We start from the raw sequence: 27,137 nt of genomic DNA, 5'->3' as shown, positions 1-27,137 counted from the left end.
TAACAGGGGAATGCCAGTTTCTAATAGTATGCAAATATAAACGTTCAATTTAATTAAGTGATATAAGTATGTCCATCTGATTAAAAGGACCTTATTAGACCTTGTTAGACCTTGTGCTTCTATATATGAGCGGACAAAAATGATTTCCTTTAAAGTGTTAGAAGTGCTAGTTCATTTGTTTGTACAAATGTATCTGTGTGTTCCTAAGTTTAAATAACCTTGTATCCGTGTGTTCCTGAGTTTAAAGAACTTTGTTGGACTTTGTGCATCTATACGTGAGCTGATAAAACCTGCAATGTGTTAGAAGTGCCAGTTAATTTGTTCAAATGTATCCGTATGTTCCTGAGTAAATATTGACCAACTTGTCTGTTAAAAGTCCAGTGATGAGTTCTGCTGTGAGGCAGACTTACCTGGCTGTGTTCCCTGGCCAGCGTATGATTTGTGCGTGGCGGAAATACTCACAGCCTCTTTACTGCCTATCACAGCTGTGTTCGCCAGTTTCGCAACAGCCTATTTCAAGGAAGTCTACTGCAGGAGACTTCCTTGAAATAGGCTGTTGCGAAACTGGCGAACACTACTAAAAAATTTTAACCCCTAATCTGCCGACCGCACACCGCCGCAACCTACGTTATCCCTATGTACCCCTAATCTGCTGCCCCTAACACCGCCGACCCCTATATTATATTTAATAACCCCTAATCTGCCACCCCCAACATCGCCGCCACGTACCTACAATTATTAACCCCTAATCTGCTGACCGGACCTCACTGCTACTATAATAAATGTATTAACCCCTAATCCGCCTCACTAACCCTAAAATAAATAGTATTAACCCCTAATCTGCCCTCCCTAACATCGCTGACACCTAACTTCAAGTATTAACCCCTAATCTGCCGACCGGACCTCACCGCTACTCTAATAAATGTATTAACCACTAAAGCTAAGTCTAACCCTAACACTAACACCCCCTAAATTAAATATAATTTAAATCTAACGAAATAAATTAACTCTTATTAAATAAATTATTCCTATATTTAAAGCTAAATACTTACCTGTAAAATAAACCCTAATATAGCTACAATATAAATAATAATTATATTGTAGCTATATTAGGATTAATATTTATTTTACAGGCAACTTTGTATTTATTTTAACCAGGTACAATAGCTATTAAATAGTTAATAACTATTTAATAGCTACCTAGTTAAAATAATTACAAAATTACCTGTAAAATAAATCCTAACCTAAGTTACAATTAAACCTAACACTACACTATCAATAAATTTATTACATGAAATACCTACAAATAAATACAATTAAATAAACTAACTAAAGTTACAAAAAATAAAAAAAATAATTACAAAAATAATAAAAATATTACAACAATTTTAAGCTAATTACACCTACTCTAAGCCTCCTAATAAAATAACAAAGCCCCCCAAAATAAAAAAATGCCCTACCCTATTCTAAAATTAAAATAGAAAGCTCTTTTACCTTACCAGCCCTCAAAAGGGCCTTTTGCGGGGCATGCCCCAAAGAATTCAGCTCTTTTGCCTGTAAAAAAAAACATACAATACCCCCCCAACATTACAACCCACCACCCACATACCCCTAATCTAATCCAAACCCCCCTTAAATAAACCTAAGCCCCTGAAGATCTTCCTACCTTGTCTTCACCATGCCAGGTATCACCGATCGTTCCAGGCTCCGAAGTCTTCATCCAAGCCCAAGCGGGGGCTGGAGATCCATCATCCGGCTGAAGTCTTCTATCAAGCGGCAAGAAGAAGTCCAAAGTCTTCATCCTATCCGGGCAGAAGAGGAGATCCGGACCGGCAACCATCTTCATCCAAGCGGCATCTTCTATCTTCATCCGATGACGAGCGGCTCAATCTTGAAGACCTCCAGCGCGGATCCATCCTCTTCTTCCGACGTCCTAAGTCCGAATGAAGGTTCCTTTAAATGACGTCATAGAAGATGGTGTCCCTCGAATTCCGATTGGCTGATAGGATTCTATCAGCCAATCGGAATTAAGGTAGGAAAAATCTGATTGGCTGATGGAATCAGCCAATCAGATTCAAGTTCAATCCAATTGGCTGATCCAATCAGCCAATCAGATTGAGCTCGCATTCTATTGGCTGATCGGAACAGCCAATAGAAGGCGAGCTCAATCTGATTGGCTGATTCATTCAGCCAATCAGATTTTCCCTACCTTAATTCCGATTGGCTGATAGAATCCTATCAGCCAATCAGAATTCGAGGGACGCCATCTTGGATGATGTCATTTAAAGGAACCTTCATTTGGACTTAGGACGTTGCAAGAAGAGGATGGATCCGCGCTGGAGGTCTTCAAGATGGAGCCGCTCGTCATCAGATGAAGATAGAAGATGCCGCTTGGATGAAGATGGTTGCCGGTCTGGATCTCCTCTTCTGCCCGGATAGGATGAAGACTTTGGAGCCTCTTCTGGACTTCTTCTTGCCGCTTGATAGAAGACTTCAGCCGGATGATGGATCTCCAGCCCCCGCTTGGGCTTGGATGAAGACTTCGGAGCCTGGAACGATCGGTGATACCTGGCATGGTGAAGACAAGGTAGGAAGATCTTCAGGGGCTTAGTGTTAGGTTTATTTAAGGGGGGTTTGGGTTAGATTAGGGGTATGTGGGTGGTGGGTTGTAATGTTGGGGGGGGTATTGTATGTTTTTTTTTACAGGCAAAAGAGCTGAATTCTTTGGGGCATGCCCAGCAAAAGGCCATTTTGAGGGCTGGTAAAGTAAAAGAGCTTTTCTATTTTAATTTTAGAATAGGGTAGGGCATTTTTTTATTTTGGGGGGCTTTGTTATTTTATTAGGGGGCTTAGAGTAGTTGTAATTAGCTTAAAATTGTTGTAATATTTTTATTATGTTTGTAATTATTTTTTTTATTTTTTGTAACTTATCTTTTTTCATTTTTTGTACTTTAGTTAGTTTATTTAATTGTATTTATTTGTAGGTATTTCATGTAATTAATTTATTGATAGTGTAGTGTTTAATTGTAACTTAGGTTAGGATTTATTTTACAGGTAATTTTGTAATTATTTTAACTAGGTAGCTATTAAATAGTTATTAACTATTTAATAGCTATTGTACCTGGTTAAAATAAATACAAAGTTGCCTGTAAAATAAATATTAATCCTAAAATAGCTACAATATAATTATTATTTATATTGTAGCTATATTAGGGTTTATTTTACAGGTAAGTATTTAGCTTTAAATAGGAATAATTTATTTAATAAGAGTTAATTTATTTTGTTAGATTTAAATTATATTTAACTTAGGGGGGTGTTAGTGTTAGGGTTAGACTTAGCTTTAGGGGTTAATACATTTATTAGAGTAGCGGTGAGGTCCGGTCGGCAGATTAGGGGTTAATACTTGAAGTTAGGTGTCAGCGATGTTAGGGAGGGCAGATTAGGGGTTAATACTATTTATTATAGGGTTAGTGAGGCGGATTAGGGGTTAATACATTTATTATAGTAGTGGTGAGGTCCGGTCGGCAGATTAGGGGTTAATTATTGTAGGTAGCTGGCGGCGACGTTGTGGGGGGCAGATTAGGGGTTAATAAATATAATATAGGGGTCGGCGGTGTTAGGGGCAGCAGATTAGGGGTACATAGGGATGACGTAGGTTGCGGGGGTGTATGGAGCGGCAGATTAGGGGTTAAAAAAATATGCAGGGGTCAGCGATAGCAGGGGCGGCAGATTAGGGGTTAATAAGTGTAAGGTTAGGGGTGTTTAGACTCGGGGTACATGTTAGGGTGTTAGGTGCAGACTTAGGAAGTGTTTCCCCATAGGAAACAATGGGGCTGCGTTAAGAGCTGAACGCTGCTTTTTTGCAGGTGTTAGGTTTTTTTTCAGCTCAAACTGCCCCATTGTTTTCTATGGGGGAATCGTGCACAAGCACGTTTTGAAGCTGGCCGCGTCTGTAAGCACCGCTGGTATTGAGAGTTGCAATGGCGGTAAATATGCTATACGCTCCCTTTTTGGAGCCTAACGCAGCCCTTCTGTGAACTCTAAATACCAGTGGTATTTAAAAGGTGCGGGAGAAAAAAAGCCAGCGTTAGCTACGCGGGTCGTTACCGACAAAACTCTAAATCTAGCCGATAGGAAATTAACCCTTTATAACGTATTACTTATTTGAAGTACAGTACTCATTTTTTTTATTAGTTGTGGCCACAACTTTTTATTATCTTAAAGCCTGGCATATGCATTTTTCATTTGTAAAATAAAAACTCTCTTTTTTATACATTGGTGTTCATAATTGTTTATTATACATATAGACTTATTAAAGTCACATATAGACATACCCTCAGCTTGCTAGCGCCACTCATTCTAGGATTATTAGTTTTACATTGTATTGACCTTGTGGAGAGAGCTCGGTCTTTTATTGAGAGGCTAGGAGGGTGGGACCGGGTTCAGATTCTTTTTTATTTACCATATGGTATTTGTTGATATGTGAATTTATTTAACAAAGTTTAAAATATTATCCATTTATCCTCTGTATTTTTATTAGAGAATACATTGTCCCAATTTATATTATTTAATGATTTCCTTAAATCGTTGAATTTTGCTTTCTTACAATTAAAAGTCTTAGTTAAACCATTAAGACACTGCATATGAAAAGACATTTCAAATGTGACCATGTTATGATCACTGTTATCCAAATGTTCTTTGACTTCTATGTTTGATATTATATCTGTATTGTTTGATAGCACTAAATCCAATATAGCGTTACTCCTAGTTGGCTCCTCTATTAATTGTGACAAGAAGTTATCCCTGAAAACATTTAAAAATCTATCCCCCTTAGCTGAATTACTAGTTTCATTGGCCCAGTTTATATCAGGGTAGTTAAAATCTCCCATAATTAAAGCAAATCCACTATAGAAAAATAAAGTATGTTTTTCAATATTTCTAAAGACAATGCTGCAATAATATATAAATATTTGATTGAAACCTGATTAAAATAGTTTGCAGTAAACACTAAATTAGTAGTTAATTTAAGTGATTAGTTTTCATAATATGACTGTGAGGACTCAAACACAAGGGCTTGTACTTCATCTATAAACTGGGTGACATTTTCCCAATTAGGTGTTGCAGATAATTTGAGGGAACCAGTTTGAACAGGCAGAAAATGTCTTAGGTGAATATGGATTAGCAGCATTTTTAGTCGGGAAATGGATTTGATATGCTTGATTGTAAAATTATACTGAATAATCCCATGGGAATTGAAAACCTAACTCAGGGAAACTCAGTTTCCCACGCTGATTTTAAACTTTCGATGGCAATGACATCTGTTTAGTTTGTTTGTGTTTCTTTTTAAGCACTGCCATCTACCAGAGTAATCAATTCTTCTTTTGCCTTATATATGGTTTGGGAAATATATTTTTATTTAATAGGTAAAACTAACATGATAACATGATTCAAAAGAAAAGTGTGTTTGTGTGTGTGAGTGTGTATGGTGTGTGTGGTGTGTGAGTGTGTTTGTGTATGTGTGTATGAGTGTGTGTGTGTGTGTGTGTGGTGTGTGTGAGTGTGTATGTGTGTAAGTGTGTGTGTGGTGTGTGTGTTTGTATGTGTGTGTGGTGTGTGTGTTTGTATGTATGTGTGTATGTGTGTGGTGTGTGTGTGGTGTGTGTGTGTATATGGTGTGTGTGAGTGTGTTTTGGTGTGTGTGTGCAGTGTGTGTGTGTGTGTGTGTGGTGTGTGTGAGTGTGTGTGTGGTGTCTGTGGTGTGTGTTTGTTAATGTGTGTGAGAGTGTGTTTGTATGTGTGAGTGAGTGTGTGTGTGTGTGTGAGTGTGTGTATGTGTGTGGTATGTGTGTATGTGTGTGTGTGTGTGTGGTGTTTGTGTGTGTGTGCTATTTTATGTGGTGTGTGTGTTTGTGGTGTGTGTGTGAGTGTGTGGTGTGTGTGTGTGATGTGTGTGTGTGTGTGTTTGTGTGTGTGTGCTATTTTTTGTGGTGTGTGTGGTGTGTGTGTGTGTGTGAGTGTGTGTGTGGTGTGTGTTTGTGGTGTGTGTGTGTGTGTGTGTGTGTGGGTGTGATGTGTGTGTGTGTGTGGTGTGTGTGTGTGTGTGTGTGTGTGATGTGTGTGTGTGTTTCTTTGTGTGAGCTATAATATATAATTACATAAATAAAATACAGCGTATTGTAATGCTTATATTCAAGATACAGTATAAATAAATTAAAAAAGAAGCATATAATGTAGAACCAAACCAGAAATGTGTGTTAAAACTAATAAACAGGATTAAACTAAACACAACTTAAAAGCTTCAGATAATAAAAAAAAACACTACCAGAGAACTACTGTACTGAACAACAGGTATTTTACATGTATGATAGTCTGGTTAACAAAAAGATGAATGCAAATAATTCACAATGGACATCAGTCTACAAACTCACACACACATACTGCTAAATCATTTCTTTAACCTTTGCTGATGCAACCTCCCTGTAAAACAAAACCCCAGCTCAGAGCAGGCACTATTAATTCCCGAGCTGTAAGAAACCAAAACCTTAAAATAACAGCCAGAGGAATTCTGCACATAGTCATATAGATAAATCACACTGATCCCTTGTGGTACCTGTCAAATATCTGTTGTGAGAGGTGCATGGGACGCTCAGTTCATCATGAATTGCTTTAGATTAGTAAAGGAGAGAGAGAGGGAGAGAGAGGAAGAGATAGAGAGAGGGAGACAGAGAGGGACAGAGAGATGAACAGATTGCTTGCTGGAGAGGGATGCATCTGCTTCACAGTTATTGTCTAGTAACTATGGATGGAGAGAAAAAGCATCTTTGACGTCAGGAATAATGATTGTTTTTTTCATCCGGGTTCCCTCTTCTGGTGTTATTTATGTACAACGAGGTTTGCTCTGGTCCTACTTTCTGAGGAGTTCCTTTTAAATATATTTTCATTTTGGAGGCTCTTCAGTTTGTTTCCCACCACCCTTCTCTTTCCCCAGGGGGGGGGAGGAGGATCTGTGACATTCTGCAGAATGATTGGGGCTGATGAATATTTCACGGTTTCGGAATGGATATTGCATTGGTGAGTTTGGAAAACGGAGGAGCCACAGCTGTGTCTGGCAGTGGTGGGGAGGATGGAGGCTCTGCCATGGCAGCCAGCACAACAAGCAGGCGGGATCTACTCCAAATCCCCAGGGCACCATCTTGGTTGAACGATTACAACCAAGGGAGAGAACAAGACGGAGAGGAAAGCTGCCAGCAGCGACCACAACATCAGCAGCAATATCAGCCACCAGGGACCGACCAAGAAGGAGGAGGAGGAGGTGGATGTGGAGGAGGAGGTGTGGGCGATCGCTTGCAAAGCAGCGACATGATCATGAGCCACCCTGGCACCAACAACAAGGAGAATGACATCGAGACTGTGATAAGGTTGGACGAAGAGGAGCCTCATGCCCACCATCACCACCCTGAGGAGGAGGAGGACCATCACTTTGACCTGGGCATTATGGACCACGAGAGTAACCAAAGGGTCATCATCAACATCGCAGGTTTGAGATTCGAGACACAGCTATCAACCCTCAACCAGTTTCCTGATACTTTATTGGGAGATCCTGAAAAAAGAATGAGGTTTTTCGATCCCCTGAGGAACGAATACTTTTTTGATCGAAACAGACCAAGCTTCGACGGCATTCTGTACTTTTATCAATCTGGGGGCAAAATCAGGAGACCTGTTAACGTCTCAATTGATGTATTCGCAGACGAGATCAGGTTCTACGAGCTAGGGGAGGAAGCCATGGAGAGGTTTAGAGAAGACGAGGGCTTCCTAAAAGATGAGGAAAAGCCTCTTCCCCGAAACGAATTCCAGCGACAGGTATGGTTAATATTTGAATACCCCGAGAGTTCAAGCTCTGCCAGAGGCATTGCTATAGTATCTGTGCTTGTAATACTCATCTCTATCATTACGTTCTGTTTGGAGACCCTACCTGAGTTTAGGGATGAGAACGAGCTGCCCCCGTCGCTGTCCAAGGTGCTGAATGACACCCAACAGCCTGCTCCCCCCAGTGGTCTCACTGATCCTTTCTTCATTATAGAGACCACCTGTGTCATTTGGTTCACATTTGAGTTGCTGGTAAGATTCTTCGCCTGCCCCAGCAAGCCCGAATTTTCTAAGAACATAATGAACATCATTGATATTGTAGCCATCATCCCTTATTTCATCACACTAGGAACAGAGCTGGCTGAACAGCAAACAAACAACGGTCAGCAGGCTATGTCCCTGGCTATACTGAGGGTTATCCGACTAGTAAGGGTCTTCAGGATATTCAAACTGTCTAGGCACTCTAAAGGACTTCAAATTTTGGGGCAAACTTTGAAGGCTAGCATGAGAGAGTTAGGCTTGCTAATATTTTTCCTTTTCATTGGAGTAATTCTGTTTTCCAGTGCAGTTTACTTTGCTGAGGCTGATGACCCAGACTCTCATTTCTCGAGCATCCCTGATGCATTCTGGTGGGCTGTGGTCACCATGACTACAGTCGGCTATGGGGACATGAGACCAGTGACTGTCGGAGGTAAAATTGTGGGTTCATTGTGTGCCATTGCTGGTGTGCTCACTATTGCTCTACCAGTCCCTGTTATTGTCTCCAACTTCAACTATTTCTATCATAGAGAGACTGACCATGAAGAACAGGTGATCCTCAAGGAGGAGCACAGCAGTGGTCAGGGCAGCTGTGCTGAAGAATTAAAGACAAGCCCTAGCAAATCCTCACTGAGCAAGTCTGTAGTGCACTTGGACAATCTGGAAGGCATCAATAATGGCACTCGCTCTTTAGAAAAAACTAATCTCAAAGCTAAGAGTAATGTGGATCTGAGAAAATCCCTATATGCTCTTTGTCTGGATACCAACAGGGAAACAGATTTGTAGAACAACCTTAAAGCACAAAACAGAACCTGGAATTATAAACAATAAAATAGAGCATTTTTGTTCTCTATAAATAGCAACTGAACAGTATTTGCTGTTAAACAAATTTTGTTACTACTTTTACAGTATTTTGAGTCAGGCATATATTTTTTAACTTATAATTGTTACAGTCTTGAAGTGATGTTAATAAAGATCGTTTATTTTTTAAAGTTGGGCAGAAATGTAGCTAGCTGCAGGATGGGAAACATTTGACACATTTGTGATCTAAAGTATCCAATAATTTGAATCTTTCCACCCTGCAACATTTTGCAAACATATTTTTATTGAACACTGATTTACTTTTGTAATGTTTTGAATATATATATATATATATATATATATATATATATATATATATATATATATATATATATATATATATTCATATTCTTTTTTTTTTAAAGTTATTTATTTACTAAAATGCCATGGACATGTACAAGGTACACTTATTGTGAACAAAGTTATGGTATATTTAGTATGTGCAGTGAACTTGGTGCTGGTGATTTTAGCAAGAACAATTTTCTGAGAAAATATTGTATTGTTATATATATATATATGTGAGCCTTAAATTATTAAGAGCTGTAGATACTTTTTCTTTACAAGATACTTTATTAAACTTAATGTTTCAGAATCTCGAATTAGTATTTCTCATTTAGAATGACAAAGAAGATGATCAGCTGATATCATGTGAGGTTTAGCACTACAGAAGCAGATTTTGGAAAAAAACAAAAACAAAACCGAACCCCAAAGACAGAAATATTATTTGAACACAATGCATGTAGATTATATTCCAAATTAATTTAATGTATCTTATATTTTATACAGTGATCTGCTTTCCATTATATGAAGAGAGCACTTGCATATTTTCAAGATTAATATTAAGCATATTGCAGCTGAAGTGCATACATCATATTGCCCTTCTGTTCTAGTGTGTGTCATATACGGTATAAGAAACAGAATTTTCCACTTCCCTCAGTTCTATTAAACTACTTGTATGGTCAATGTGCATAATCTAAAAAAGACTGTTGTAAGAGATGCTCTATTTTTCATTCTTAACCTTACTGGAGTTCAAGACTATGAAGAGATTACCAAGGATTGAATAAGGAAGGACTAAAATGAAAATAATGTTCTACAGTAGCAACAATAGCGTGGCTCTATCCTGTAAACCAACAAGACTATTGTCTACACATTCATAATGAATCCCTAAAGGATAATTTAAACATGTACAAAACAGCTGCAGTCCAAGCAAATTAAATGACTGGAAGGGACACAAATCTGGCACCTGAGAAGATGTCCATCAACACAAAAGGTTTGTATATTTTATATATTTTAATGGTAACTTGATCATTGTTTTCTGCATATTGGCATGTGAGGAATGTATGTGCATGAAATTTATAGACATTACCTTTGGGTTTTCTGTAGCAATCGGGGTAATTCCCAAATGATTTTACAGATTATTATTTATTTATTTATTTATTTAAGTTCATCCCAAGGATCAGACAGCAAAATGTATTACATTAAAATGTAATCAATGGACTATATTACTTAATACTAATATCCCCCACACTAATTTTGTATAATTAAATATATAACACGTATAAATGTATAACTATGCCATTTTTTTCTTTTGGAATTTGAAAGTTTTCAATTTGTTGCCAAATTTATTGTTAAACATCATCTTCAGTGTTTTAGTATTTAGGGCTGTGAAAAGGATGATTTATTTTTTTACCTTGTAATCTTGTTAATTTGGTTTGTAACCATCAAAAACACTAATAATTTAGAAATGTTCTGTTTTTTAGGCACTAGACAAGGTGTTTTAATATAACTATATGTAGATTCATCCAAAAGGTTATAACTAAATATATAATCAAATCTGTGGCCTCCTGGCATTCAGGTCGTTCAAAAATATTTATTTGGTAGTGGCACATAACTGTTGACATTGGGAACCAGAATGTAGGTTACACTTGCATGTAGTTTACTGCAATTTTGGTGGCAGGACACATACATTTTAAAGGGTCCCTAAATACTTTGTAGTTAAGATATTATTGTTGTCTTGCTATAAAATATCAGTCTAAACTTTTTAAAAACAAGTTAAAATCTTGCTTGCTGTAGTTGTTTTTCAATAGTCAAGCTCTACCCCCAGTTGTTTTATTTTGAGCTGTCTGTGACAAGGTTAGCCACATCATAATATTAGTATTAACTGCATTGTAGTTGTTATCTGCTGAATACAGTTAGAGATAGCTATGTAGCAGGGTTTGCCTTGACGAGTCATCAGAGTGCATTACCAGTTTTTAGAATTAGAAAATATGCAATGTTCAGAGCTAAATAGCACACACAGGGGACAAAACAATAATGAAAGTATATTGAAAAGTTGTTTATATATAAAAAGGATCATATTAATCTCAAGGTGCTTACTGTCCCTTTAAATTATTTGCAAAGCATTGATAATTTTGAAAGGAAGATGTTTTGTTAATGATAAAGGGTCATAAAACCCCCACATTTTCTTTCATTATCCAAATAAAGCACACTATTTTAAACAACTTTTCAGTGTACTTCTAAAATCAAATTTACTGTATTATTTTGGTATCTTTTGTTGAAAAAGCAGCAAGGCACTAAAGGCAGAATATATATGCAGCTACCAATCAACAGCTAGCTCCCAGTAGTACATTGATGCTCCTAAACCAACCTAGGTATTCTTTTTTAACAAAGGATATAAAAGGATTGAAGCAAATAATATCATCAAAGTAAATTTGAAAGTTGTTGAAAATTGTATTTTCTATTTAAACTATGAAAGAAAATGTTTGGGTTTTCATGTCTCTTTATATAAACAGCAAAATTGCTCCTGTTTTCAAAAAGTACACTGGAGTTACCTCAAGAGAAATATTTGAAACTATTAAACTATAACCAGCTTATAGTGGATATGTTTACTGGATGTGATTCTGGTCTCAAATATACTATACATTGTGGTTATACAGATATATGGGTATTGTTAGCTTTAAAAAAAAAGACACATCTATCACACATTTAAAGGGACACTTATGATCATTGTAAGCTTATGCCATGACAGTAGCTGCTAATACAACTACTGAAAATGTTACACCATACAGTATTTAAGAAAGCAGTGTGGTTTTTGTTTTGCTCTTGCAAAATTATGGCAGTATAAGGTTATGATAATGAAAAATTATAACTGTAACAATAGGATATATTTCACTAAATTTAAATGGAGCCTATTAATGATTTTGGCTTGCTGAATGCTAGAAACTCAAGTTTTCCACTATTTCTACTAGACACAAAGGGGCAAAAACAACACATAAAACACACACATTGTACAAATAATTAAGAATTATACTCAGTTTAAAATGTTAAATAAATATATTATATATAAAAGGTAACTTCAAATATAAATGTATTACATTCTGAAACATTTTCAAATAAGGAATCATATAAATAAGCAATTATTTAAAAATGTAAATAAAAATATATTAACTAAACATTGGAGTCTGACATAGACATGAACATACACATGACATATACATAAATGTAATAGTTTACTACATTTTGTTTAGTCTATTTGCCTGTATATTGCTCCTGAGTCAATCACAGTTGAAGATGGCATGCACAAGTCATTTATACTTCCCAGTTAAAGTTGCTAAGCAACATACTCTAAGATAAAAAAAACAGCCAAGATAATCCCTTGATTTACAATTCCCTAGTTTTGCATAACCAACACTGTTATAGTAATATCCTTTTTACCTTTATGATTACCTTGTATCTAAGCTTCTGCGGACAGCATCCTTATCTCAGATCTTTTTACTTGCATTTCAGGCAATTAGTGCTGACTCTTAAATAACTCCACTGGGGTGAGCACAATGTTATCGATATGGCACACATGAACAAACAGTACATGTTATTAGCTATTCACAGCCAGAATGTGAGATAAGAGGTGAACTACAAAGTCTTAGAAATCAGCAAAAAAATACCAAGAGAAAATGCAAATTTGATTATAAAAGTAAATTGTATAGTTATTTAAAATGATATGCCCTAGCTGAATTGTGAAAGTTTAATTTGGACTTTACTTTTCCTTTAAATTTTCTGAAGAGCTGCAGGAACACACTATGAAAACAGTGTATGGGGGTTTATGGAAGCTGATTGGCTGTGCCCCCCTTTAAATTAAAAGTAAAAATCAAAACTGCCTAGCTACTGTTGACAAGATATTTGCATGTCATATACATTATAAACTGCTTATGATTGTATCCATGGCAAGAACAGTATCTATTTACTTTCAAGTTTTTAAAGTAATAGTTATTTTAAAAATGTGATTTTAAATTAAAACATCAGATTTTCTTTGAAATAACAATTAAACATAAAATACATATGTGCGGAAAAAATAAAAAATAGATTATGGAGAATATAAATATTTCATTTTTTTCCTGCAGAAAAGGCATTCATTAAAATGGATATTTTGGGGGATATGTGGGTATGGAGCAGAAAATAAAAAAAAATTGTGAAAATAATCAAGTGTTTTTAGGTATCTGGTAATTATTCCAAAAATGAATGAAAGTTTACAACTAAAATGTTTTGGAACATTTCTACAAAAGCTGCTTGCATGAATGAACCTGCTACACATTTTTTAGTCCATTAAGGTGCCTTCTTTAGGAAATATTTATATGATCTAAATATAGATATTAATGTTTGGGAAAGCTAAAATGCTTTTTAAATATATTAATGTTTTGTTTTGTTAATGGGTAGATTATTCTTTGCTTGACTGCTGCAAATATTTTTCAACACAAAAAATAAATAAATATATATAATAACTTTAATAAGCCAGTTACAGAAATATTGAGGATCTACTATTCCTTTAAATTGAAACCAGTCTGAGTTTTTGCATAGCCATAGCCTTTATCCAGATTGTTTTGTCTCTAATAAAAAATACTGCATGCTTTTGACACCTGTTTAAAACTATGACATATTCAATTTGATTAATCTACTGGAAATGTAGATTTATTCACAGTGCTAGATGTATTCACAGTTAAAACTGACTCTTGCAGTGTTTATCCTTTATGCAAAGCATTCACACTTTATGCAAAGACAGAATGGTAAGCCACTGTTTACCATCTATCACATTCTTTCCATATTCGAAATAGAACAGATCCCTTATAGGCCATCAAAGTGATGAATTGTTTGCAAGGCTGCCCTTTTACAGGTCAGTGAGTCAGACTAGACTATTGAATGACAACTCATTGTATCTTATAGCTTTTGAAAGATGATCTGCTTTTCAGTGTAAAGGAAAGAATACACGCATGTCAGGGCTTTATCATTGAGTTCTATTAATTATTTGAAATAATTAGCCCCTGATAAGGCCAGAAAGGATTTAGAATGGAAGCTTTTTTCCCGTTGCACACTGGGGGATTTAAGACCCTAAGGGTGCTGGGCAAATCAGAGATGGACCCCTTGCTCACATTGCAGCTCACTGAAAAAGCTGCAACATACAGTATGCCTGGGTGAGCTGTACAAATCTCTGCTTACTATTGGGCTGGTCTGTCATTTTGTATGAGAATAAAATTATATACCCAGGACATACTTGAAAACGAGAGAAATCTCAATGTATCCTTCCTGGTAAAATATTTTATAAATAAAAATATTTTATAAATAAATAAATATACTTCTAGAAAGGCACAAGTGAGCTAACAGAGAAGCAGGTGGATATCTTTTAATAAAATAAGCTGCTAAGCTTTGTTTATTCTTTTCTCCATTTTATCTTTATTTTTCTTTAAAATTAAAGGGACAGTTTACACCAGAATTTTTATTTTTTTAAAAGATACAAAGTCCCTTTATTACCCATTCCCCAGTTTTGCATAACCAACACAGTTATATTAATATATGCTTTACCTCTGTGATTACCTTGTTTCTAAGCCTCTTCAGACTGCCCCCTTATCTAAATGCTTTTAACAGACATGCAGTGTAGCCAATCAGTGTAGACTTCTAAATAACTCCATGGGAGTGATCACAATTTTATCTATATGACACACATTAACTAGCACTGTCTAACTGTGAAAAACATTCAAAATGCTCTGAGCTAAGAGGCGGTTTTCAACAGTTTAGAAATCAGTTTGACTCTACCTAGGTTTAGCTTTCCAAAAATACCACCAAGGGAATGAAGCGAATTTGATGATAAAAGTAAATTGGAAAGTGTTTTAAAATTGAATGACCTATCTGACTAGATCATTTTGACTAGACTGTACCTTTAATATTTCAGAGCTGAATTGTATTTAATGGGTTTAATTCTCAAAATTAATTATTTTTGTCATATTTATGCTGGATATCTAAAATGAGTCATCTTCATAATTAAATAGTTGAAACTATAAAGTTCTCCATTAAGTTCATAAACTAAAAATTTCCTCCCTTAAGTGGATTACATAAGGCAAAAGGAGAACAACATTTCCTCTTCTCATATAAATCAAATCCTTCTGAGATTTACGGAACACAGCTTGCTTGACTGTAGCATAATATTAACGTTTCCTTTGGAATATGCCCTCTTGCTTTCACACATTATCCAAAGCACTGTTTTTTTTTATTGAAGGAGAATGGCAGAAGGTTTTGCATATCTAAGCTTGCAAATTCTGTAAACACATTTCCAAATCACTGCCATTGACATAATGTGGAGGATGCGCTGTATGACACAATGGGTATTTTGTTTTTACAACATGTTTGTTTACTAAGGCTTACAAAGATGTGCTATAGGAAAACAAGCATAACTGCCATTATAGAACAGAGGTAAACAGGAATAATAAACTCCTGTATTATGGTTTAAAGCAGTGTTTCTCGACTCCAGTCTTCAGGACCCTTGTCAGGCCAGATATTCATTATATCTTAACTAAAGCACAGGTAAACAATCAGCTGATCAGTAATGAAACTCTGGTCTGACGACTGGAGTCGAGAAACACTGCTTTAAAGGGACATACAACTCAATCATTTTCTTTCATGGTTCAGATGGAGTATACAGTTTTAAGCAGCTTTTCAATTTGCTTCTCTTATCTAACTTGCTTCATTCTTTTGCTATCCTTTTTGGAAAAGCATACCTAGTTAGGCTAAGAAGCAGCAATCCAGTACTGGGAGCTATCTGATAATGGGTACATGTGCTTATATGCCTCTTGTCATTGGTTCACTCAATGTTTTTGGTTAGCTCCCATTTAGTGCTAGTAGTGCTGCTCCTTCAACAAAGGTTATTAAGAGACTGAAACAAATTTCATAACAGAAATAAATTGGATTGTTGTTTACAGCTGTATGTGCTAGCTGAATCATGAAATGAATAAATTGTGGGTTTATGTCCCTTTAATAATGCTTAAACAATTTTTTCAAATGTAGTATTATCATTTGGGTTGCCTTCTTTTCCAATAACTTAAACAGAGAGGCTGCAGCACGTATTGCAAACTTTAGAACTTTAGCCAACAATATTCTACACAATGTTTGCTTTATCAATGGAACTTTTCAAAGGGCTGTACCCTTGACTGCAAAACAGTATGAATAAAATTACGTCCCTTCAACTTTGAAAATTATGATTGCTCCATTGCTTCTATATAAGCAGGAAGGCCTAGTCATCAGATTCAAAACTTCAACCTGTATCAACACTTCACAGGGATCGTTTGATCAGTGGAGTCCTTTATATTTGCTCCTAACTGGTCACAGCAAAGCTGATGAAATAAAAATAAGCAAGTAGTGGTTTAAATGGTTTTCCCCCTGAACTGCAATATCCTGAAAAAAATGCTAACAAATTGTCAGTTTTATATGCTCTTTAAATGTTTTTCTTTTATACAAATTATATTCAATACAGCATTTCATTGTTGATGTATTTTTTTTTATAAATAAAAATGAATGGGCCAGTAAGAAGCTTAAGATTTTTATATAAAATGTTTAGTTATGCATATTAAAACAACTTTACAATATATTGCATTCATTTTCATGTAATTTAGCCTTTAAAATTGAACAATTACTAATTCACAGAATGTGAAATGCACCTTGCTGACTTTGTAAGGATAACCCTGCTCCATACAGGTCCCTAATTGGATTTATCACAGAACAATCGCAAAACAATATAATTTATACTAACTTTATGACAGCCTTGTTGTTTACAGACTAAAGCCCAGATTAGTTCCTTCAAATAAGTCATATGGTGGGTGTTGTTTGGCTACTGAAAAATAATTGCAGTAAAAAGGATGTTAATTTGTTTTAAAAATGTTTAGGCTTGTTATTATGTTATTCTAAAGCATCACAACAGAAATGTCTTGTAATTACAAGGTGTTTACTGTCACTTTAATTTAACTTTCCTTTAAGGGACATTGAATACTAGATTTTTAAAGGGACATTGTATACTAGATTTTTCTTTGCATAAATGTTTTGTAGATTATCTATTTATATAGCCCATCTGGTAGTGTTTTTATTAAAATGTATAGTTTTGCTTATTTTTAAGAACATTGTGCTGATTTTCAGACTCCTAACCAAGCCCCACAGTGCCAGATGTATACACTGGTTTACAGACTCCTGTTTATGTTATCTGTATTTTCATATGCAGGGAAGAGGGGGAAGGGATGTCTGCTCTTTTTGTTTACCCAGCCCCTTTGAGTGGGTGTCCCAGACTACCTTATCAACAGTGCTCAATTGGGAGCTTCTAAGTAAGTTCTTAAAAGGTTTTATACTGGATTTTTAGACCAGTATCTGCATATTCCTCTTTATAGTAGTGTCTATAGTAGTGTCTATTACATGTAGTTATATGAAAAGTAGTGGATGCTATCCCTTTAAAGTACACCATTTCTATGTCTAATAACAATGGGTTCTGCACCTGTCCCCCATCTTACAGTTCTCCAATTTCCCTATAAACAAAACACAGACTTCAAACTTAGCCATCACTGTTCCATTTAATAATAGCTTAGGCATGGGGAATGCATCCCTGCAGATCAATCAAACATAGCTCACACAGACAAGCACCACATACACAACCAGAGCTGCAATTCTATTGGGAGCTCTGGTAACATACTGAATGTGAGAGCACATTCTTTTTATACGTTTATGAAAAACCTTCATAGAGGACACTGGCAGATAACATTAAAGGGACATGAAACCCACATTTTTTTCTTTCAAGATTTAGGTAGAACATACCATTTTAAACAACTTTCCAGCTTTTGTTTTATTTTTTTTGTATCATTTGTTAAAGTAGCAGCAATGACAACTGGTTTCTAACATAAACACATGGGTGAGCCAATGACAATCGATATAGATATGCAGCCACCAATCAGCAGCTAGAACCTAGGTTCTTTGCTGCTCCTAAACTTACCTAGATAAACCATTCAGCAAAGGATAACAGGAGAAGGAAGCAAATTAAATAATATAATTAATTTGGAAAGTTGTTTTTAAAATTGTATGCGCTGTGTAAATTATGAATGTCTAATTATGACTTTACTGTCCTTTTAATTGTTGGATCATATATCCTTCATATATTGTAGGGTAATTTGTTATTAATAATTCTCAGTACAAGATAAATGCAGTTCTTACCATTCTAGTTGTTTTTTACTTAATATTAAAGTGAAATTATATTTCAAAAGATGTATTTCCTATAAAATATCTAATTCCCAGGGTCAAAATCAAACACTAACCTGGGAGGTGTACTATCACCACATACTATGAGCCACTCTTTGCTGTGGCACTCTTAATACGGTCTATGAATATGGTTCACACCAAAATGCATCACATGCAATGGCATTGTTGTCTACAGTGATGTACGTTTTTGTCTCTATTGGTTTTAAAGTATGTTTCACCTGTGTAAACCATTTTTAAATATGATAAATGAAAAATGTATTATACTAAGTTTCCAGTGGATTGAGTTGGTCTGGGTCACCTTTTGCACACTTTAAAGGGACACTGAACCCAACATTTTTCTTTTGTGATTCAGATAGAGTATGAATTTTAAGCAACTTTCTAATTTACTCCTATTATCAAATTTTCTTTATTCTCTTGGTATCTTTATTTGAAATGCAAGAATCTAAGTTTAGATGCCGGCCCATTTTTGGTGAACAACCTGGGTTGTCCTTGCTGATTGGTGGAAAAAATCCATCACCAATCAAAAAGTGCTGTCCAGAGTTCTTAGCCCAAAAAAGCTTAAATGGCTTTTATTTCAAATAAAGATAGCAAGAGAACGAAGAAAAATTGATAATAGGAGTAAATTAGAAAGTTGCTTAAAATTGCATGCTCTATCTGAATCACAAAATAAAAAAATTGGGTTCAGTGTCCCTTTAATCTTCATGAGATCCTGTTTCATTGTAGCTCTTAATGTTTTTTGCCACTGTACTTTATATTTTCAAGATTGACTGACGTTCATTTCTTAAAGTAATGATGGGCAATGTGCTGTCATTGAGTTGAGCTTTTCTTGCTGTATTATGGAATACTAATTTACTAAAACCAAAAATCTTGACATTCTACCAAAAAGAAATGCTTAAGATGGACCTACTTTGTCATAACACAACTGCTTAATATTAGGTGTTAATGAGAAAAGAAATTCCAAACTTTAATATTTATTATTTTTTCCTTTAAAATGATGTTGTTGTTTTTTTACTGATTTTTATTCATTTTCAGAAAAGTAAAATATATTTATACAGAAAGGAAAACAAGCAAACAAAAAACAACAAATATTGACTTTTAGTAATATTGCCAATAAGGCTATACACCAGAAATAATATGTTAAAATAATGATTTAATCATTGTGGTTCAACATTCTCCACCTTTAAATTTCAGTAAAGTTCTAAATATGACTTGTTGTGGGTGCATATATACATAAGCAAAGATAGTAGACATGTGCATTCATTTCGTAATGAAGGTACATTCACTAACATAACACGGATATTCATCTCATTTTAATGAGATGAATATCTGAAAGAATGAAAAACGGAATTTTAAGAAAATGAAAGAATAATGCAGAATTCAGCAGTTTTCATTCACTTCCTTTAAATAGTTCAGAATACTTCCCTAAGAGGGCCAGAGAGCTGCGCTACCCCGCTCCTCTTCTTCACAGAGTACTTGCCGCTCTAACAGGAGACTTATGGCAGCTGTCGAGGAGAAGGTGCTTTAGTGCAGCCCTGATATCTGCTATACTAAGCAACCTGTTAGCGAGTCCGGGGCTCTGTGAAGAAGAGGAGGGGATGAGTGAGGAGCGGGTTAATGAGGCTCTCCAGCATGCTTATGTAAATATTTTGGTTGCTACGGGTGAACTTTTTCACCTGTAGCAGTGGATCATGTGCATTTGTTTACCAAAAATGAATGTAAATGTCCCACAAATGGTCGGTATTCATTTAGTTTAAAACGAGACAAATACCAAACAGCACTGGTGCCGAAAATTTGAAATGCAAACTATTTTGAATATCCAGAAGGAAATATTCAGCTTTACCGACAATTTTGCCCATGGGCATGTCTAATAGATAGGAATCAACTTCACAATTTATATTTGATTACAAATCTAATGTAAATATACGCCTTTAGAACATGGGAACCCTTTATTTATGTGTGTCCAAACTTTTTACTGGTAGTATAAATATTTATTTAACCGGTTCTTATTAGTTTAGAGTTCTCAATGTATGCCAGTTGCTATGTAACAAGCACAGAGTGATGACGTTGGCTGCCTTGTTAAAGGGACAGTAAACCTTAAAAATAATGTTATATAATTCTGCACATAGTGCAGAATTATATAACATTATTTAAGTGCTATAGTTCTAAACGGCTTTTTTCTCTTCAAATAAGTAAAAATTACTGCGCTTTTACAGACCCGCTCTCTGCTCTCTGCTGAGCAGGTCTGTAATATTTAGTCAGCGCATCGGGCCAGCTGTATAGTCACAGCCCGGCCCGACCGCGCCATAGCACTAAGTGCAGCTCGCTCCTGTCACAGGAGCGAGCTGCACTTAATCTTATGGAGCGGTCGGGCCGGGCTGTGACTATACAGCTGGCCCGATGCGCTGACTAAATATTACAGACCCGCTCAGCAGAGAGCAGAGAGCGGGTCTGTAAAAGCGCCGTAATTTTTACTTATTTGAAGAGAAAAAAGCCGTTTAGAACTATAGCACTTAAATAATGTTATATAATTCTGCACTATGTGCAGAATTATATAACATTATTTTTAAGGTTTACTGTCCCTTTAAGTTCTAAGTATCTGGTCATGTGACCTGTGTACTTCAAAAGATATTACAGTGATCATTTATTGCGTTGTGGGAGTATGATTGCAATGATATTACAAATATGCATACCATGGTATTGTGGATTAGAGTAGATGAAACTCATATGATAAGCACTTATTAAATTATATGTACTAGAATATAAATAAACATACTAGGCTAGATTACAAGTGGAGCACCCCTGTCATCTAACACGGAGTGTGTTATCTTTTGTGCAATCTTGTGCAAAGAATGACTCAAATCTATTATTCTATGAGGAAAGTTAAATGTTTTAATCAAAGCATCTTAATGCAGCCAAAAGCATGCCCTATACTTTTTAAGGAGCGCTATTAGCTTGCTCATTGCACTTGTATTACTAGTAGTGGCTGCGCTAAAGTGCAATCCAGAATACCACTGTAAAATTTAGAACTTTTTAAGACCTAAAGAAAACTATTATTATAATTAATAGTATAGCACAGAACTACATTTAAAGTTGCAAACTTTGTTTATATTTTTAAATGTATTGTTAGGTGGTTAGTTGTGAACATGTGTGCATTTTGTGGAGCTGGGTCTGTCTATTTATCTATCTATCTATCTATCTATCTATCTATCTATCTATCTAACATTGATGACAGTAGATTTACTAGTGCCAGTGGTAGCGCACAAATTAAATACAACACTGCTTTTTATACGCTTGTAAGGGACTTTTCAAAGTGTGCATTTTTCATACAAGCTTGACATTAGTAATTGTTTGTAAATTATGGCTTTACATTTGTTCTTGTGAGATCATTTAGAAATCAGATATAGCCTTTTGGGGATTTGACCTCTGACACTAGGAGCACATATAAAAATTCATGAAGATTTTCTCTCTATAAAGAACAACAATATCTAGTTTTAAGAAGAAAAATTAAGTTCTTACAAACAATTTTTTTATAAATAAATAGCCAAAACAATATTGAAATCTGCCCAAATTTCTTTATAAATGTAAGTTTAATTAATTCTCACAATACTATTATGCATATCCAAGGAAGTTTTTTAGATGAATTAACCACTCTTTGGGCCCCATTTATTAATGGCCCGGTGGACAAGGTTCTCTGCTTGTGCAATGCCACCCCTGCCATCGCACACGCCAATGCGGGAGGATTTCACTCCGCCACACTTTTTAAAACTCTAAAGTAAACTAATATGATTATTAATAGTACAGAACAGAACTACATTAAGAACTCCACTACTTGTGCACTATAGACTAAGCACATCCTCAGCCACTCTGTGCCCCCATATTATCCTATTACGTAAGGGTTGCTCATCGTACTCTGAAATGCTGGGGCACCGAAGCTGCTTTTGCATATGAGTTTTTGAATCCAATCAATTAATTAGATGATATTATACTTGTTTTATTCTGGTCATTTGCAGGTGTGTCTTAAGGTTTGGCCATTGCAGTGGAAACTTGGATGTATATTAGGGGTAGAAGTAATAAATTATAACCCCTAATTTCCCCTTACTTACAAGAAAGCCATGTTTACCATACTAGTACCATTAGTTCAATGGCCTCTTCACCCACTTTTGCCTGGTGATGTCACCACCATCATGTATACTTTTGCCTTTATTCAAAGTTATGTTTGCATTACACCAACCAATAAGCCTCTGCTCTGAAAAATACACCCCAGAACAAGATCCAGTGGCGTCACTAGGGCTGGTGTCACCCGGTGCGGTAAGTTATGGTGTCACCCCCCCTCCCCAGAAAGCAGACACACACAAAAATACAGGCACACACACATACAAACACTCAAACACACTTAAAAACACACTCAGATTTACACACAAACACTCGGAAACACACTCAGACACACACAGAAAAATACTCTGACGACACACACACACACAAAAACACTCAGGCACACACACAAACACTTAGACACACACACAAAAACACTGAGACACACACACACACAAAAACACTCAGACACACACACAAAAACTCAGACACGCACACACAAAAACTCAGACACACACACATACAAAATATGTAAACTGCACTGCATTAATTATAAAGCTCATGTCTAGAGCTTCTCCCTGGCTCAGCAGAGCATCAAATGAAAGATAAACAGAGCACTCTAAAATAAATCACTGAAGAAAAGGTTTAGGCACGCAAACTATGAAAATTCTGCTCTCTGACTCTGTTCCAAGTCTGTCAGTGCACAGCCCCGGGCCGCGTGCCTATCGCTTCTTATGGCCAATCACCTATGCACTCTGCCCACCCCCAGACCCCTGCCCGCCCTCCCCTCCAACCTCTTCAGTGTTCACTTAGTGTACCATAACCGTACCGGTCTGGTGGGTATCATATGTGGCTCCTTCACTTTAGAGACAGTGTCAGACAGTCATGCGGTCAGGTGCCAGGCATCCCCCTCACGATTTCCCAGTTCCCTTTTAGAGAGACTGCACAGCAGTAAGTGACTCCACTGCTCCACACGTCACTGAGCAGTGAGCACAGATAGGCAGGCAGGTTTAGGCTAGCAGCGCAACTTCGCAAGCCCCACGGCATGCCCACAACATTCATAGTGAAATTGGGCAGGGGAGGAGCAAAGTACAAACAAGCAAAAGCAGCCGGGAAAACTATTTGTTGAAATTGCAGCGCTGGCTCATGGGGCAAAAAAATTAAGTGTCTACAACTTCCCCAGTCCCACTAATGTTCACAAATGCTGCCTCTCTAATAAAAAAATCTATGCATCTCTGCATTGTATTTCTTTGGAGGGTGTCACCCAGGTGCGGCCCGCACCCCCCTAGTGACGCCACTGACAAGATCTAGGTTTTCTAACGAGCAACACAGCCTTTGTTTTCCAAAAATGGCTGCAACCCACTGTAAGCAATGTGTTGTAGGCCATTCTTTCAGCCACTGGGTTAATATCATGCAGATCTTGAAAAGTAATTATTCATACTGTTCTTTCCTACCCCTTAAAAGCACATTAAACGACAATTGTGCTTTTCCTACATTGCCTAAAGAGTCCAAAAAAGTGGGATTCTGTAACTTGCAAATCAAATTGCTGGGTTTGGCAATTTCCAAACTTAGATACAGATTGTGCTTTTTGGCCAATCTAGGGAGCATGAGAAAAAAGCTCAATTTGTACACAAAATGTCCCATTAAAGTGATATAAAAAAACATATAAAAATTGAATTAAATGTTGAGGCGGAAAGGATTATCTGATTATAGATTGTAAGCATTGGACATCCAATATGTTATTCTTTTATTTTTAAGCTCTTTTGCAATATTTCATTCTGTTTGTTAATTTATGTTTTTTATGAAAATACACTGTTATGGTATGTTCATAATAAACAGAATTATTAAAGGGACAGTGTACTGTAAGATTGTTTTCCCCTTAATGTCTTTCCAATGACTGGCTGCTGAGTATAAAATGTATAGGCAATTGTTCTTTAGCTTTGTTTTTGTTATAAAATTGTAGAGTATGGCCAGTGGATTAAAAAGAAATTTACAAAATAACTGAAAATGAGCTATTTGTAAACAAGGTAATACACTCAGGCAAGTAAAATTGATAATTGGGAACAGATTTAAGGGGATAACATTTTACAGTAAACTGTCCCTTTAATTTTTGGCTTGGTCTATTATTGAATATTGGTTTGTGCCAGCAGTTAGAAATATATATTTATTGGTCATTTTCCGGGTCTATGGCAGACTAGAAAGTAGATTTAGTTAACCCTTGTACTAAGAAACATGTATACATATAAAATGGCCTGTCTGTTCTTGATTCTGTAGGATCAACTTGATCCTTACTTGGGCAAATGGAAAAAAAAAATCAGAGTTAGATTACAGTTAAAGCAGGAAAATAAAGAAATTGCATTTTTACTATATTTATTTATTTATTTATAAAATATTTTACCAGGAAGGATACATTGAGATTTCTCTCGTTTTCAAGTATGTCCTAGGTCCACAAAACATTGCATTGATGCAGTAGAGTACAATAAAATTCAAAAAACAATAATAATACACAATATATACAAAAATTTTACATAGAACAGGTAGGAAATATATAATCAACCATGACAGGTGCATTCTGTTTTGAGATATGTAGAGAGGGATCTCTTAAAGGATATTAGGCTTGGGGAAGGTTTGAAAGTGTGCGGGAGGTCATTCCATAACTGTGGTGCTCTGTAGGAAAAGGAGGATCGAGCTGCTTTCTGTTTGTATTGAGGCAAGCTAAATAATGTGTTTGTACTGGATCGGAGGTTATGGGAGGTGGGAATAGCTGGAGAGAGCATTCTGCTCAGGTAGGGTGGGAGCTTCCCAGAAAGGCTCTTAAACACAAGGCAGGAGAGATGGAGGGTGCGTCTGGATTCCAGCGACAGCCAGTTTAGTTCTTCTAGCATGTCACAATGGTGGGTCCTGTAGTTACATTGTAGCACAAAGCGGAAGAACGAGTTATACAATGTATTAAGTTTATTAAGGTGAGTTTGCGGTGCAGGTGCATATACTATGTCCCCAAAATCCATGATAGGCATCAGCATTTGCTGTACAATCTTTTCCTTTACTGTAGGGCTGAGGCAAGATATGTTTCTGTACAGGGCACCTAATTTTGCATAAAGTTTTGATGCAAGTTTTTCTATGTGGGGGCCAAAAGATAGATTAGGGTCTAACAACATACCCAAGTATTTGAAAGAGTGGACTGCAGTAAGCGTGCAATTGGATTTTGTTTTGATGCGTAGGTGGGAGTTTTGTAATTTGTGTAATTTAGGACCCGTTCCAAAGATCATTGTGACAGTTTTGTCAGTGTTTAGGAAGAGTTTGTTTTTTGAGATCCCCTTTTCTACCTCTGTGAACTGGTCTTGGAGCACTGCTTCAAGCTGCGGAAGATCAGATTTGTTTGCATAGATTACCGTGTCGTCTGCGTACATGTGTACAGTTGAAGATTTGCAGACATTAGGCAGATCATTTATAAATAATGTGAATAGTAGGGGGCCGAGAATGGAACCTTGGGGAACACCACATGTGACTGGGAGAGGGAGGGAGTCACTGTTAGAAATGGAGACATATTGTGATCGATCCGATACATATGATTGAAACCAGGTTAACGGACGATCAGCAATACCAGAGTTTTTTTAGTTTGAGCAGTAGTATGTCATGGTCCACTGTGTCAAAAGCCTTTGCGAAATCAAGGAAAATAGCTCCAGTTAGGTCTCCTTGTTCCATGCTAGTTTGGATGTCTTTGCAAACTTTTAGGAGGGCAGTTGTAGTGGAGTGATTTGGTCGAAAACCTGATTGATCAGGGGTCAGATAGTTAGAAAGTTGGTAATACTCGCATAATTGCGTATGGACGCATTTTTCTAAGATTTTTGATAATACTGGGAGCAATGATATAGGGTGATAGTTAGAAACCAAGGTTAACTCCCCACTTTTATGAATAGGCACTACTCTTGCAGAGTTTGGGTATATATCCAGACATCAAGGATTCATTAATTAGGGTTGTGACAGGCTTAGCAATTGCCGGCGCACTGAGCTTCAACAGCATTGCTGGGATTTGATCAGGTCCAGACTGGTTTTTCATTTTTAGATTATTAAGGTGTTTCTTAACGACATTGATGGGTACAGGTCTAAAATTGAACTTCTCTATATTGTGTCTTTGCTGTTTTAGTGGGGCCTGATCCACATTTGTAGTTTCAGGATGCGTGCCATTAATTAGTTTGTCAATTAGGGTGGTGGAGCATCCAACAAAATAATTGTTAAAGGCATTTGCTACTTCTAAGGGGAGTTGCAGGTTTTCGTTATCCATTTTGATAGTGGAGGGTTGGGAGTGGATTGGTGGATTTTGTAAGTTATTTATGAGTTTCCAAAACTTTCTAGGATTAGATATGTTATTATTCAGATTTTCATAGAAATATTGGGCCTTGGCCAATTTAGTTTGTTTAGTGCATATATTTCGCCATTGTCTATATACACAGTGATCGTTCATAGAGCCAGTATGCTTGAACTTTGACCACAATGAATCCCGAAAT

General features: G+C 36.3%; 1 protein-coding gene and 1 long non-coding RNA gene across 2 annotated transcripts in view; both read left to right on the top strand.

Moving 5' to 3' along the window:
• Window positions 1–6,696: 6,696 nt before the first annotated feature.
• On the top strand, window positions 6,697–9,224 carry LOC128662418 (potassium voltage-gated channel subfamily A member 1-like). Its single transcript, XM_053716201.1, has one exon. It carries the CDS (start codon window positions 7,057–7,059, stop codon window positions 8,908–8,910), a length of 1,854 nt encoding a protein of 617 aa, XP_053572176.1. The 5' UTR covers window positions 6,697–7,056; the 3' UTR covers window positions 8,911–9,224.
• A 161-nt stretch (window positions 9,225–9,385) lies between these two features.
• The window catches only part of LOC128662417 (uncharacterized), a 152,554-nt gene continuing 134,802 nt past the window's right edge, over window positions 9,386–27,137 (top strand). The window contains exon 1 of the long non-coding RNA XR_008402778.1: window positions 9,386–10,255. This is a non-coding gene — a long non-coding RNA (uncharacterized LOC128662417). The remainder of the gene's footprint in view (window positions 10,256–27,137) is intronic.

The sequence above is a fragment of the Bombina bombina genome, chromosome 6, assembly GCF_027579735.1.
Source record: "Bombina bombina isolate aBomBom1 chromosome 6, aBomBom1.pri, whole genome shotgun sequence".
NCBI lineage: Eukaryota > Metazoa > Chordata > Amphibia > Anura > Bombinatoridae > Bombina > Bombina bombina.
This window is presented reverse-complemented; position numbering and strand designations above follow the sequence as displayed.